Source organism: Pipistrellus hanaki (genome assembly GCF_964339955.1).
Source record: "Pipistrellus hanaki genome assembly, chromosome: 1".
Lineage (NCBI taxonomy): Eukaryota > Metazoa > Chordata > Mammalia > Chiroptera > Vespertilionidae > Pipistrellus > Pipistrellus hanaki.
In genome coordinates, this window is record NC_140503.1 from 107,495,096 (window position 1) to 107,509,790 (window position 14,695).

The window sequence follows — 14,695 nt, forward strand, 5'->3', positions numbered from 1 at the left end:
GTCAGTCAGAGAAAGACAAGTATCCAATGATCTCACCCATATGTGGAATCTAAGTAACAAAATAAACTGATGAAGGGAGTGGATCCGGAGACATGGAAGCATGGAACTGAATATGGAATCTAGGAGGGAAAGTGTGTGTGTGGGGGGGTGACAGTGGGTGGGAGGTAATCAACCAAGGATCTTGTATGCATATATGCATGGCCCATGGACACAGATAATGGGGTGGTGAGGGCCTGGGGTGGGGCTCAGGCAGGCTGGAGGGGACCAATGGAGGGGACATCTGTAATACTCTCAATAATAAAGAATTATTTTTAAAAGTTTTACAATATATGTTTGTCAAATTGAACAAATATGGAAAAATTGTGATTGGAACATAACCTGGAATCATCTGATCATTATTCTTAAGTACTGACTATTGGTTTGGATTGCCTTCAGATTCCAGGCCCTTTAAGCTATCTTCTGTTCAGAAGGTTCTGAATAAAACAATAGTTGGAAGAATACTTTTTCTCATGTTATGTCATGTCTTCTTTTATGCCTCTCACTATCCCTTACCTTTCACTTATGCCTTATACATATTTTAACTGCTAATAATCACTAGAATTTAAATGTAGTAGTCTCAGTCTAAATCTGTATAGTACTTTCCAGGGTGGTTCTTACAGCACATTATTCATTGAATCAATAAGTACTATGAAAAGATTTTTAATTCACTGACTGCCATGTAAAGACCTGGCATCTTATTAATTATACAGTTTCCAAGATTAAAATGAGATACAGCCGAAACCGGTTTGGCTCAGTGGATAGTTGCGGGCATATCCCCGTGGGGAGTGTGCAGGAGGCTGCTGATCGTTATTTCTAGCTCTCTATCCCTCTCCCTTCCTCTCTATAAAAAAATCAATAAAAAAAATTTTTTTTAAAGAATCAAAATGGTAGATGAAGGTTGACACCTCTACATCAAAATATTTCTTTGCATAAAACCATCATTATGTCTAGAACAAATGGCGAAAATATCAGACATTAAGAAAGCACAGTAACAATGTATGTTCACTTATCACAGCAAAAAAAAAAAATAGGCTTTGGAAATCCAATATAATTAGTTGGAATCTGATACCCTTGAGGTCAATGGCCATTAAAGTTATTCATTCTCATCAACTCACTGTTCTTATTTTTAAAATAGAATATTACTTACAAGATATAATAAGGATTACATATGATTAAGGATAAGAGAGTTTCTAGCACATACCAGGTATAGTAGGCACTCAAAGGTTACTTCTAATTTTCCCATCCTGATACTGCACCAAATTAAAAACAAACACACAAACAAAACAACAAAAACCAACTTAGATTTGAGAATCATTTAGCGTAGATAGTATGTACTTTATTTCAGTGAATGATGCAGTCATGCTACATCTGTCATAGTAGTATGGAGACAGAAAATGTAGGTTCTACTTCCAAACGGCTGGCTTTTTTTTTTTTTTTTAATCTGTAAACTAAAGGGCTGGCATTTATTCTTCAACTCTTTCCAGCTTTAGAATCCTTGATTCTATAATCCAATGATTATAGAAACAAACAAATACACTCAAACTTCCAAGACAGTAAGGTATTTGAATAATATTCTCTAGTATATTGTTACTAATATGAGTGGCTCTATCTTGAGATTTGAAAACAAAAATCGTAATTATCCATCTGGCAACAGTGACATTTCCAAGTAAACGTGTTACCAAGTGGCCCCGCATTCCTTGGTATGTATGCCGAGTGTACAGGAATGCGACTAAAAATTGCTTCGAAATATTTAAATGATTCGGTAATTTCGATACAGTATTTTATTTCCAACTGCGCCGTGGCGACAAAGTAACGTTTACAAAATAATACAGCACGGCATCCTCTGTGGACTTTCAAATCTCCGCTAGCATTTAAAGAGCCTTAATCGGCAGGAGCTGCTTTGGTGCAGGCCACCGGGGCGGCCGGGAGCAGCGGGGACGGATGAGGAGGCGCTCAGGGCGGCGCCGCGGGGGCCGCCGGGGGCCGGAGAGGGGAGGGCGGCCGGAGGACGGAGGGCGGGCGGCCGGAGGGCAGAGGCGCGAGCGCGCAGCCCGGACCGCCAACCCCCGCCTCCGGGCCGGGCTGGGCGGGCGCTCGCGTCAGCTCCGGCCGAGCGGCCGGGCGGGCTCCCAGCGCGAGTCCGCCCCGTCCCGCCCCTTCCCCTTACCACGTAGCCGCCCCACACGTAGAGGGAGTCTCCGTCCACCACCGCGCAGTGGCCGCTGCGCTCCTCCGCCACGCAGAACAGCTGCGAGTCCTCCATCCGCCCGTCGCCCTTTACGCCGCAGCCCGGCCCGGAGCCGCCTCTCCCCGCGGCTCCGCACGCGCGGACGGAACGCGTCGAGGACCGAGATTGGTGGGAGGCGGAGCAGTGCGACTGCGCGCCCCGCAGCCCGGCGGCGCCGCGGCGGCGGGGCCGGGCCGGGCCTGAGCCGAGGGAGCGCCCGCCGCACCGGCTGTTACTGGGGCGGCGCCGCCGGCTCCTATTCGCTGGCTGCCGGCCTTACGGTCTGTGGGGGTTGATGTAGCGGTAACATAAATCAGCATATTAACAAATTAATACTTTGTGTTTTCCTTTTCCACTCAACCTCCAGCGGAGATGGTTATCCACAATAATAAATAGTGTGTGTGTTTAATAGGCTTTTTTTTTTTTTTTTTTTTTTTAATTTAGGAATTTTCTAAAACACCAACAAACTAGGCCGGGAGGTCAAGTTCTGTCCACCACAAGCTAAGAACGTTTTACTTTTTTTTGTTGTTGGTTAGCATCTGGATTTTTCTTTTCTTTTAATCTTTATTGTTGAAAGTATTACATATGTCCTCACATTTTACGTTTTTAAAGGATTGGGGGGGGGGATCAAAAGAGTGATAATTTATTAGACATGAAAATGAAATGAATTGAAATTTCAGTATTTGTACATAAAGTTCTATTGTCACACAGCCACCCTAATTCACTTAAGTATTGTCCATGGCTGCTTTTAACCATAACCAGACTTGAGTAAGTGGAGCCTAGGAGTTGCAACAAAGGCCATGTAGATCATGCTGCTGAAAATAGTTACTCTCTAACCCCCTGCCGAAAAAGTTGGCTAGCCATTGTTATACAATGTTACTGAAGTAAAACTAAGACCAGGAGTGAAGATAATAATTCTACTAGTGTCTGTAAATGCATTTGTCCAAAGCCACTTTTCAAAGAGATTGTGGCTGCCCACCACTCAGAACAAGTTAATTCATTCACTTATTCAATATGAACATATTAAATGCCTGCTTGCTATAGAAAGTTGGTGCGGAGGCTTTATTATACTGGAATATTTGTTGACTAAATGAATGAAAAACAAAGATAATGTTTTTTCAACATACAAAATAAATCTATTACCAGATTGTAGATACAAACTAATTAGCCATTTACATGCAACAAACATTAGTATTTCAAGAAAAAAATTTTAAATGTAATATTACATGGAATAAACATTAATATTTCAAGAGAAAAAGATTTTATATATAACTTTTTTTATTACTGCTCCTATTTCATCAGTTGTTATTGGACTATTCAGATTTTCTGATTCCTCCAAATTCAGTGTGGGAGATTAGATTTTTCTAGGAAATTGTCTGTTTTATCCACATTGTCCAGCTTGTTGGCATATACCATGTTTCCCCGAAAATAAGACATCCTCTGAAAATAAGACCTACTTACAGGTTTCCTTCTAAGTGAAATATAAGGCATCCCCCCGAAAATAAGGCCCCCCCTAGGCTAAACATGAGAGATTTGGTCCACTGATTCTGAAAGAAATGGAGTCACAAAAAATTCACCAGGAAATTCAGGAATTGGATGGTTATGATGATGTTCCAGAAGATGATGACATGATTGTCATTGAATAAGTGAGTAAATTCTTGATACTGTAGGATTCACAGTTTGTCTGGTTTGTGTTGACAACTACCGTACTACCATACTGTATACAAGTAATAAATTTCCTTTATTTTCATTTAACAATAAATGTGTACCGTATGCTTCTTCATGGAAAAATAAGACATCCCCTGAAAATAAGACCTATCGCATCTTTGGGAGCAAAAATTAATATAAGACACTTTCTTATTTTTGGGGAAACAGGGTAGTTGTTCATTCTTACAATCCATTTAATTTCTGTGATGTCTGTGGTTACTTCTCCACTTTAGTTTCTGATTTTATTTATTTGGATCCTTTCTCTTGTTTCTTAATGAGTATGGCTAACGGTTTATCAATTTTGTTTATCTTTCAACCAGCTCTTCATTGATTTTTTTTGTGTGTGTTTTGTTTTTAGTCTCTATGTTATTTATTTCTGCTCTAATCTTTATTATTTCCTTCCTTCTTCTTACTTTGGGCTTTCCTTGTTCTCTTTCTAGTTCTTTAAGCCAGTGTTTTTCACCCTTTTTTGGGCAAAGGCACACTTGTTTCATGAAAAAAATCACAAGGCACACCACCATTAGAAAATGTTAAAAAATTTAACTCTGTGCCTATATTGACTATATATAAAGTAATTCTCTTGAATAGGAATCAAATAAACACAAAGAAAGTATTTTATAATTACTTTATTATGAAATATTAAGTAAACAAAATAGTGAAAAATTATAAAATTCTTGTCTTGTCTGCACCTACGGCACACCAGGAACAGCGGTTGAAAAACGCTGCTTTAAGCTGTAGGGTTAAATAGTTTATTGCTGATTTTTCTTGTTTTTTTGAGGTATGCCTATCATACTATAAACTTCCCTCTAAGGACTGCTTTTGCTGTGTCCCAGAGATTTTGGGATTTTGTGTGTTTATTTTCATTCCTAGGAACTTTTTTATTTCTTTCTTGTTTCCTAGGGTTATATCCTCTTCTTGGATCAATCCCTTTAGTATTATGTAGTGACCTTTGTTGTCTCTTGTGATGGCCTTCATTTTAAAATCCATTTTGTCAGATAGGAGTATTGCTACTCCAGCTTTTCTCTTTTCCATTTGCATTAAAAAAAAATTTTCCATCCCTTCACTTTCATCCTGTGTGTGTCTTTTGTTTTGAGGTAAGTCTCTTGTAGACAGCATAGAGGTGGGTCATGTGTTTTTTTTTGTTTTGTTTTGTTTTTTTTATCTATTCAGCTATTCTCTGTCTTTTGATGGGAGCATGTAATCTATTTACATTTAAGGTTATTATTGCTAAGTACTTATTTATTGCCATTATATTTCTGCATGGCTAGGTTTCTCTCTTTGTTTCTTATTATTATAGCAATCCTTTTAGCATTTCTTGTAATGCTGGCTTGGTGGTGATGAACTCCTTTAGCTTTTTTTTTTTTTTTTTTTTTTTTTTTTTTTTTTTTTTATCTGGGAAGCTCTTTATTTGACTGTCTATTTTGAATGATAGCCTTGCTGGATATAGTAATTTTGGTCTCAGATCCTTGCTTTCCATTATCTTGAGTACTTCATGCCATTCTCTCTGGCCTGTAGAGTTTCTGATGAGAAATCAGATGTCAGCCTTATGGGAGCTCCTTTGTAGATAACAGTTTTCTTTTTTCTTGCTGCCTTTAAGATTCTCTCTTTGTCTTTAATTATAATGTGTCTGAGCGTGGGCCTGTTTGGGTTCTTCTTGCTTGGGGTTCTCTGTGCCTCCTGAACTTGTGTGACTTTTTCCTTCACCAGGTTAGGAAAGTTTTCTGCCATTATTTCTTAAAACACATCCTTCTATGCCTTTCTCCCTTTCTGCCTCTTCTGGGACATATGCTATGCTAATATTATTGCATGTCACATTATCCCACAGATCCCTTAAGTTGTCCTCCTGTGTGTTTGTTTTTTATTGTGTTTTTTTTTTTTTCTTTTTTGGTTCTCTAATTGAATTCTCTAGTTCTTTCATTGGAGGCTGTTTCCTTGTTTCCTCATTTTGTTTGTCTGTTTGGGTTTGTGACTATGTTTTAAGTTAGTGGTCGGCAAACTCATTAGTCAACAGAACCAAATACCAACAGCACAACGATTGAAATTTCTTTTGAGAGCCAAATTTTTTAAACTTAAACTTCTTCTAACGCCACTTCTTCAAAATAGACTCACCCATGGTATTTTGTGGAAGAACCACACTCAAGGGGCCAAAGAATCGTATGTGGCTTACTAGCCACAGTTTGCCCACCACAGGGCTATGCTTTCAATGTTAAGTTTACTTTTTTTCTTTTACATTTTTTGAATATGTAAAACATCATGATTGATAGTTAAAACTCTCACTACAAAGAAGTTCTCACAGTGATCTTTATCTCTTTCTGCTCTTTATGTTTAATCATATTTTTTAGGGTCTAGTTTTAGTGCCAGAGGTTTTTTAAAATTCAAAAACAAGTTATGTGTACACACGCACACACATTTCCCCTCCTTTATCATACTTCGCTTGGGACAAAAAAGGAGTTCAAGTCCTCTCCTCCCTCAGCCTACATCGTTTGGGACTGCAGCGCCTGGCAGGAGGCATCGCAGTGCTCTGCGCCCAGAAACCAGGGTGCACGGAGTCCCCGGGTCTCCGGCCGCTGGCAGAGGCGGAGCGCACCGGGGCGGGGCGGGGCGGGGCGGGGCCTGAGCGGGGCGGGGCCGGGGCCGTGGCGCCAAAACGCGAACATGGCGCCGGAGCGGTTGCGGAGCCGGGCCCTCTCTGCCTTCAAGCTGCGTGGCTTGCTACTCAGAGGGTGAGTGGGCCGCGGTGTGGCAGGCCGGGAGGGGAGAGCCAGAGCCAAACAGCGGCGCGGGGCCTCGAGACTCCCCGGGCACCGGGAGGGGCTTTCACCTCAGATGACAGACACCTTACAAAGTTCTAAGAAGCGGCCCTAGCCACCCCCGGGAAGGTAGGAGCGATGGCCCTTTCCCGGGCTAATTCCGGTCTCTGGCGCCTACCGCGGTTGCAGGTCCACCCCTGGTTGGTCTGGGGCGTGGGGGACGCAGCCAGTCGATGTGTCTCTCTCACTTGATTTACATCTCTCTTGCTCTCTTCCATCCCCCTCCCTCCACCCTCAATGAAAACCAATGGAAAACCATATCCCTGGGCGAGGATTAACAAAAAGTCCTAAGAAACAAAGTGCTTTTGGCACAATGGTCATGTTGCGATACTTCCTAGGTCTCACTGGGATTGGCACAGAGTCGGAGCGGGGGTTCGAGGGTCCCCTCCTGCCGGTGCCGGAGCAGGGACGGCTTATTAGCTCTGTGACTTTGCCTCTTTTTATTTATTTGTTTGTTTGTTTGTTTGTTTGTTTTAAATATCTTCTGTTGATTTTTTACAGAGAGGAAGAGAGAGGGATAGAGAGTTAGAAACATCGATGACAGAGAATCATCGGATCAGCTGCCTCTTGCACACCCCCTACTCGGGATGTGCCCGCACCCAAGGTACATGCCTTTGTCCCGAATCAAACCCGGACCTTTCAGTCTGTAGACCGCTCTATTCACTGAGCCAAACCGGTTTTGGCTTAACCTGTTAACCGGGGAGTTCCCTTTTTAATTATGCAATGTACAGCGGGCGCATACTCTTTCACTAGGACGTGTCAGTACGTCACGCCCAGTGGACGTAATTTTATATTATTTTTTTAAATTTATACTTAATTAAAATAAATGAAATATATATTTTTCGTTTATTTATATATAAAGCACAAAGGAAAATACAAAATTACAAACAAATAGAAAAGAATACCAACAAAAAAATGGAAACATCGAATTAAAAAATTATAAATTTTACAATTATAAAGATTACAAAAAATATATATAGTTTTTATTTCTATACACAATAAAAATATTAAAAAGTTAATTACAGAACAATAAACAAAAGCACACAAATGAAATAGAAACATTGAGTTTAAAAAATTGAAATATAGATGTAAAAATTCAAAACTCAACTTCCGTGTGATATAGTTTAAAACAATTGTTGATACATAGTGCTACCTTACAATCCAGACACCAGTATGTAGATTCTTTCCTAACACCTTTTTTGTAGCAAACTCGGCATTTCCTGGGTTTAGTTTTTCCTATATCGCTTTTCATTTGTTCTGGAAAATGCCTTTCAACTAGGCTTGATGGGATGAAGAGCTGCTTGTTGATGTCTTTGGGTGGGTTTTCACTATGTTGTTATCTACCAATTTCTCTACACACTCTATCAAAAAGTGTAATCGATCCAAATGACCTTTATCTTTTTTGTATATAATATATGCATTGAAGCAGCACATATCAATCGTAGAAAAAATTTTTTATAAATTTTTTTTACCCTGTTACGGGCAGCCATGTAGGCCACCATAACTCCATCTCCCAGATCTACGCCGCCCATATTCTTGTTATAATCCAGGACAACATTCGGTTTTTCTTGCCTTCTTCCTCTCTTTTCAATCATTGTCTTTCCGTCATTATGAATAGAACGGGGCATCAATACGTCTTTTTTATCCTTCCATTTTAAAACCATAAGTTTGTCTGATTCTTACATATGTTCATTTTTCTGTAATTTTTTTGTTTTTATTTCTCTGGGTATTCCGATTCTGTTTATCCTCATGGTTCCAACAATGTCTGTATTGTTTTGACACAAGAGTTCAGCCAAATGAATTGACCTATAGAAATTATCTAAGTAAATCCTATACCCTTTATTCAGTAAGTCATGTGTTAACTCCAAAACAATTCTTGTTGATTGTTTTTCTTGTGGGTAGTTCGAACCATAATTTGTGTCCTTGCCTGTGTATAAAATTATATTTTGTACGTATCCAGATTGGCTTTCACTCAAAATAAACAACTTCATTCCAAATCTAGCTCTTTTTGTAGATATATATTGTTTCCAAGATAAATTCCCTTTCCATAATAAAAGAGATTTATCTACGCATATTTCTCGTTCACATACATAAAAACTTTTAAACTTTTCTGACAAATTACTGATGATTGGATCAATTTTATATGTTTTTTTATTATATAAAGGTTGGAGATATAAAAAATATAAGTAAATAATATATAATACGAAAATGGGTGGGTAAGTGTAAGTACGTACCCATCACTGCTCACCCAGAACACGTCCACCACTCTCAATGGCGAAATTATACTGATTCCCTCCATGTCTTAAATTCATCTCGAGACATGTGTGGATGACTTTGTTGTTTGGAAATATACATCCCGCCCGTTTCAGGGCACAACGTATATTTCAAGGACGTATTCATACGTCCTACCCATACCCGATATTATTTACGTTTGACGTATTTATACGTCCCGCTTGGTTAACAGGTTAATGTGTTTTTGGGTTTTTTTAAATTGATTTTTAGAGAGGAAGGGAGGAGGGTAGAGCGATAGAAACATCAATGAGAGAGGAACATCATCAATTGGAGAGAGAGATAGAAACATCAGTGATGAGAGAATCATTGATCATTTGCCTCCTGCACACCCCATACTGGGGATCAAGCCTGCAATGCTCTGACCAGGAATTGAATCAGCAACCTCTTGGTTCCTGGGTCAATGCTTAACTGCTGAGGAACACTGGCTGGGCTAGGAAGGCTTCTTTAAAAAAAAAAAAAAAAAAAAAAAAAATATATATATATATATATATATATATATATATATATATACACACATACACACACACACACACACACATACACACACACATATATATATATACACACACACACACACACACACACACACACACACACATATATATATATATATATATATATATATATATATATATATATATCTACACACACACACACACACTAGAGGCCTGGTGCACAAAATTTGTGCACTTGGCAGGGGGTGGGGGTGAGGGAGTCCCCCAGCCTGACCTGTGCCCTCTCACAGTGCAGGAGCCCCACTATCAATCGCCCCAAAGAGGTAGAGCACACCCACCCATATGGGTCTCCTAGATGGATTGTCCCAAAGAGGTAGGCCAGAGCCAGGGGTCCTGTCTCCATGCAGACTGGCCGCTGGGCCCCACCTCCATGCCGCACACGCAGTGTCAAATCCCTGCCCACCCATGTGCGCCCACTGTGCATGCAACCTCCTGGTGATGGATTGTGACAGCGTGAGGTCATCGTGGCACGAGGGCATGACGACCACCTAGGCTATTAGTATATTTAATGATATTTTACATAGAGGAAGGGAAAGGCATAGAGTTAGAAACATCAATGACAGAGAAACATCAATTAGCTGCCTCTTGCACACTCCCTACTGGGTATGTGCCCGCAACCAAGGTACATGCCCTTTGACCGGAATCAAACCTGGGACCCTTGAGTCTGCAGGCCAATCCTCAATCCACTGAGCCAAACCAGTTAGGGCTAAGAAGACTTCTTAAAAGATGGATGTGATTTGGGACTTTAAGAATGGTTATGTTGGGACTCTTTTCCCTTCCCCACATGGGAGTCTGTACTTGTTCTTCAATACATTTCTACCTTTGCTATATTAAAAAGAAAAGGAAAAAATGGTTATGTTGACAGGAAACAGAAGGAATAATTTGTTTGGAAAGTGCAAGAAAGGTGGGCATTAAATTTCAATGCCATGTTCGAGGTTGCAGAGAAAAAGGAACCTTCGTGTACTGCTGGTGGGAATGTAGACTAGTGCAACCACTGTGGAGAACAGTATGGAGTTTCCTCAAAAAAATGAAAATGGAACTCCCATTTGACCCAGTAATCCCACTCCTAGGAATATATCCCAAGAAACTAGAAACACCAATCAGAAAGGATATATGCACCCCTATGTTCATAGCAGCACAATCTACAATAGCCAGAATTTGGAAACAGCCTAGGTGCCCGTCAGCAGATGATTGGATCAGAAAACTATGGTACATCTACACAATGGAATACTATGCTGCCCTAAAAAAGAAGGAATTCTCATCATTTGTAACAACCTGGATGGAATTGGAGAACATCATGCTGAGTGAAATAAGCCAATCAATGAAAGAGAAACACCACATGACCTCACTCATTTATGGATAATAAAGAACATTATAAACTGATGAACCAAAAGATAGATATAGAGACAGTAAAGCAACAAGCAGACTGTCAAATTTCAGTGGGGAGGGAGGGAGATCTGGGGGAGATAATAGATCAACCGAAAGACTTGTATATATGCATATAAGTACAACCAATGGACATAAAACTCTGGGGAGGGAGGGTATGTATGGGAGGGAGAGAGGGGGCAAAAAAAAAAATCAAAATATATTTTTTAAAATAAATAAATAAATGAATAAATAAATAAAATAAAAAATAAATTTCAATGCCATGTTGATGAGTGTTTGCCATTTTGTCATAAAACTTTTAGCCTTAATTACCAATGACTTGCCTCACCTTTTCTTTCCCTCTTATCAGTGAAGCTATTAAGTACCTCACAGAAGCTCTTCAGTCTGTCAGTGAAGTAGAGATTGAAGATGCACTGGAAAAGATCATTGATGCAGTTGAAAAGCAGCCCTGTAAGTAACATTCTGATAGCTCGTAAGTTGTTAATATACTTCTACATCGTTTGCACACTTAGAGATTTGAGTAGAAGTTGAGGATTCAGTATGACGATGTCCCAGCCTATGGGGACATACCCCTGATAGCACTTCTTCCCAAGGGTAGCTTTTAGTTCCTTTGGAACCTCAGTGCATTCTCCAGAGACCCTTTTACAGTTCTTCCCCCTCGTAGAGCTGTCACCTCAATATTTCTGCATTTAACTTCTGATTTTGATCTGATCCTTTAGGGTCACTTTTGTCTCGCTGCATGCCTATAATTTTGTCTTAAGTATCCCTAAATGTTTGGGGTTGGAGGAAAAAGTGAGCCAGGCTAACTCCCTTCTTGCTTCAGCCTTTCTTCAGGGATCTTTTTGTTAAGTATAATACTTAACTTTTTGCCACAAGTATAGGCCTACAAAGGAGAAATGCTCTTCTAAAAAAACAAAAAGTTCACTTTATAGCACTGAAGGAGAAAAGTGGATGCAGCTTGCTCTCATATGGTAGCTAGATGTTAATTTCTTAATTAAAAAGGAAAAAACATGTTCAATGTATAGAAAAAATTTTCACTTCTAAAAGTAGGTTTTTAAAAAATCTTATTTTATTTTTTTCATCCCCTCTATGACCTCTTCAATCCTCTCTCCTCTTTCCCTCCACCACTGTCACTACACTGTTGTCCATGTCCATAAGTTCTCCCTTTTTTTTTTTCCTTTTTGCTCAATCCCTCCAACCCCACAGCACCTGACCACTACCAGCCCAGAGGTGTCTCTTGCTCTCTTTTTATAAGCCAATCTCTATTTTGCTTGGTAGTTCACTTTGTTCATTAAATTCCACATAAGAGTGAAATCATATGGTACTTGTCTCTCTCTGACTGGTGTATTTCACTTAGCATGATGTTCTCCAGGTCCATCCATGCTAATGCAAAGGGTAACTTTGTTTCCTTTTTACAGCAGAGTAGTATTCCCTTGTGTAAGTGTACCAGAGCTTTTTTAGCCACTCATCTACTTATGGACACTTGGGCTGCTTCTAAATCTTGGCTATTGTAAATAACACTGTAATTCCCAGAAGTAGGATCACTAGGTTATAAGGACAGTCTTTTTTTTCTTCAGGTAACTCCATACTGCTTTCCACAGTGCCTGTACCAATCTGTATTCCCACCAACAGTGCACAAAGGTTCACTTTTCTCCACACCCTTGCCAACACTTGTTGTTTGTTGATTTATTGATGACTAGCGGCCCAATGCACGAAATTCATGCAAGAGTAGGCCTTCCTTCCCCTGGCTGCCAGCACCTGCTTCCCTATAGCCCCAGCTTCGTTCAGAAGGATGTTCAGAAGGATGTCTGGTTTAATTGGCATATTAAACTTTTATTATTATAGAAAGAATTTCTGACAGTTGTGAGGTGATATTTCATTGTGGTTTTAATTTGCATTTTTCTGATGATTAGTGACTTTGAGCATTTGTATGTCCTCTTTTGAGAATATGTTCTCCGATTCAGTGGGCTGTCTTTTCATTTTATTGATTGTTTCCTTTGCTGTGCAAAAACTCTTTAGTTTGATGTAGTCCCATTTGTTTATTTTTTCTTTTGTCTCTACTGCCCAAAAAGATATATCAGAAAAAATATTACTATGAGAAATGTTTGAGATTTTATTATAAAGGCAGAATGTCAAGTATAACGTTGCTTTCAAAAATTATTTACAATATGAAAATTCAAAAAATGGTTATATTTTAAAAATTGGTATTTGTAAAATTAAGATGGTAACATGGTATTTTGCCTGAGTACATACCAAAGTGGTTAAGGACACACAGTGTGGAATCAGAGTTCTGTTTGTGTTGCTCTTCTAGCTATTGTATATTGTTGGGCAGGTTGTTCAACCTCTCAAAGTTGCACTTTCCTTATCTGTAAGATATGGGTATAAGGACATTAATCTCATAGAATATCTCTCTAATGGAGAATGCTTGTAAAGCACTGAGCATAGTGCCAAACACACATTTACTAAGGGCTTAATAAGTTGTAGCTATTATTGTTATTTCTAGAGACCCGGTGCATGAAAATTAATGCACTGGGAGGGGGAATCCCTTAGCCTGGCCTTCCCCTTCTCAGTAGTCTGGGAGCCCTAAGGGGCAGGAGGCGACCTGGCGATCAGGGGATGGCGACGCCCCCATCACATCTCCGCTGCTGCCACTGCCAGCAGCTCAAGCCTTTGCTAGCCCTGGTTACGTGAGCCTCGGGCGGCCCTAGGCAGCTGGGGGGGTAGAGGGAACTGGAGGACTCCAGGGATAGGCACCCCCGTGGGGCTGAGGGGACTGGGCGCCATCGTGTGGCTGTGGGCTTAAGGGCGTGGCAGTCAGTTAACATATTCCCTCCTTATTGGCTGTGAACACCACCATCTTTGCAACAGCATGAGGGTCAATTAGCATATTCCCTCTTTATTAGACAGGATTGTTACTATCACGGCTACTAAAATTTAGCACTTGTGATAAAAAATTATACTAAATGTAAGTTTATTAACCTAGGAGCTTACAGTGTTACTAAACAATATTTATAACAGTAAGACACAGGTAAGGTATTTAAATTATGGCTTTTGTTAATGTTCTGACCTAACATTTTTTTCCTCCTAAAAAATGTGTAATGAGAACCTCCACGTTAGTGTCTCAGGTTATTTGTAGGGAAAAAAAGTTATCTGTGGGAAGAACTATTTTTAAGCCTGTTTTTTAAACTTGACTTTGAAATTCTTTTTTCAGTGTCATCCAACATGATTGAACGGTCTGTAGTGGAGGCAGCAGTCCAGGAATGCAGTCAGTCGGTAGATGAAACTATGTATGTGGAAAAAATGAACTTTTCCCCCATGTTGGAAGTGTTATTGGATGCTTTTCAAAAATTATTTTCTTGAGGAAATTAATTAGTGGTCAACAATTCTGTAGTGTTTATTTCCTAGTGTTTTCTTTAAAGAGTTAGCCTGCATTAAAACCTCATTGTCAAATAGCTCATCTTTCCTATTTTTTTTCTAGGACTTGAGGTAATCGTGTTGTTTGTATCATGACTACTTTTACCTCTTATCCAATGTTATATTCTGTAGGTTATGAATGAATTGAATTTAATATTCAAAAGTATAACTGACTGTTGCTCTCAGGTAAGTACTGAACCTAGAGAAGTTCAAAGACTTAACTTGGGTCACATGGTGAATGGCAAATGAGGTAGAACCTCAGTTTTATGACTTTCCCCTTCTTGTGCTATTAGAGCTTAGGAATT

The 14,695-nt window shown here is 39.7% G+C and overlaps 2 protein-coding genes across 3 annotated transcripts in view; one reads left to right on the forward strand and one right to left on the reverse strand.

Moving 5' to 3' along the window:
- The window catches only part of KLHDC1 (kelch domain containing 1), a 95,557-nt gene extending 91,677 nt beyond the window's left edge, over positions 1-3,880 (reverse strand). For both annotated transcript variants that reach the window (XM_084885320.1, XM_084885321.1), the window contains exon 1: positions 2,207-3,880. In XM_084885320.1, coding sequence (XP_084741446.1) covers positions 2,207-2,302 — 96 coding nt within the window. In that variant the 5' untranslated portion in view covers positions 2,303-3,880. The remainder of the gene's footprint in view (positions 1-2,206) is intronic.
- A 2,714-nt stretch (positions 3,881-6,594) lies between these two features.
- Positions 6,595-14,695, forward strand: part of POLE2 (DNA polymerase epsilon 2, accessory subunit) — a 60,470-nt gene continuing 52,369 nt past the window's right edge. The window contains exons 1-3 of the mRNA XM_084885228.1: positions 6,595-6,696; positions 11,326-11,426; positions 14,188-14,263. Coding sequence (XP_084741354.1) covers positions 6,629-6,696; positions 11,326-11,426; positions 14,188-14,263 — 245 coding nt within the window. The 5' untranslated portion in view covers positions 6,595-6,628. The remainder of the gene's footprint in view (positions 6,697-11,325; positions 11,427-14,187; positions 14,264-14,695) is intronic.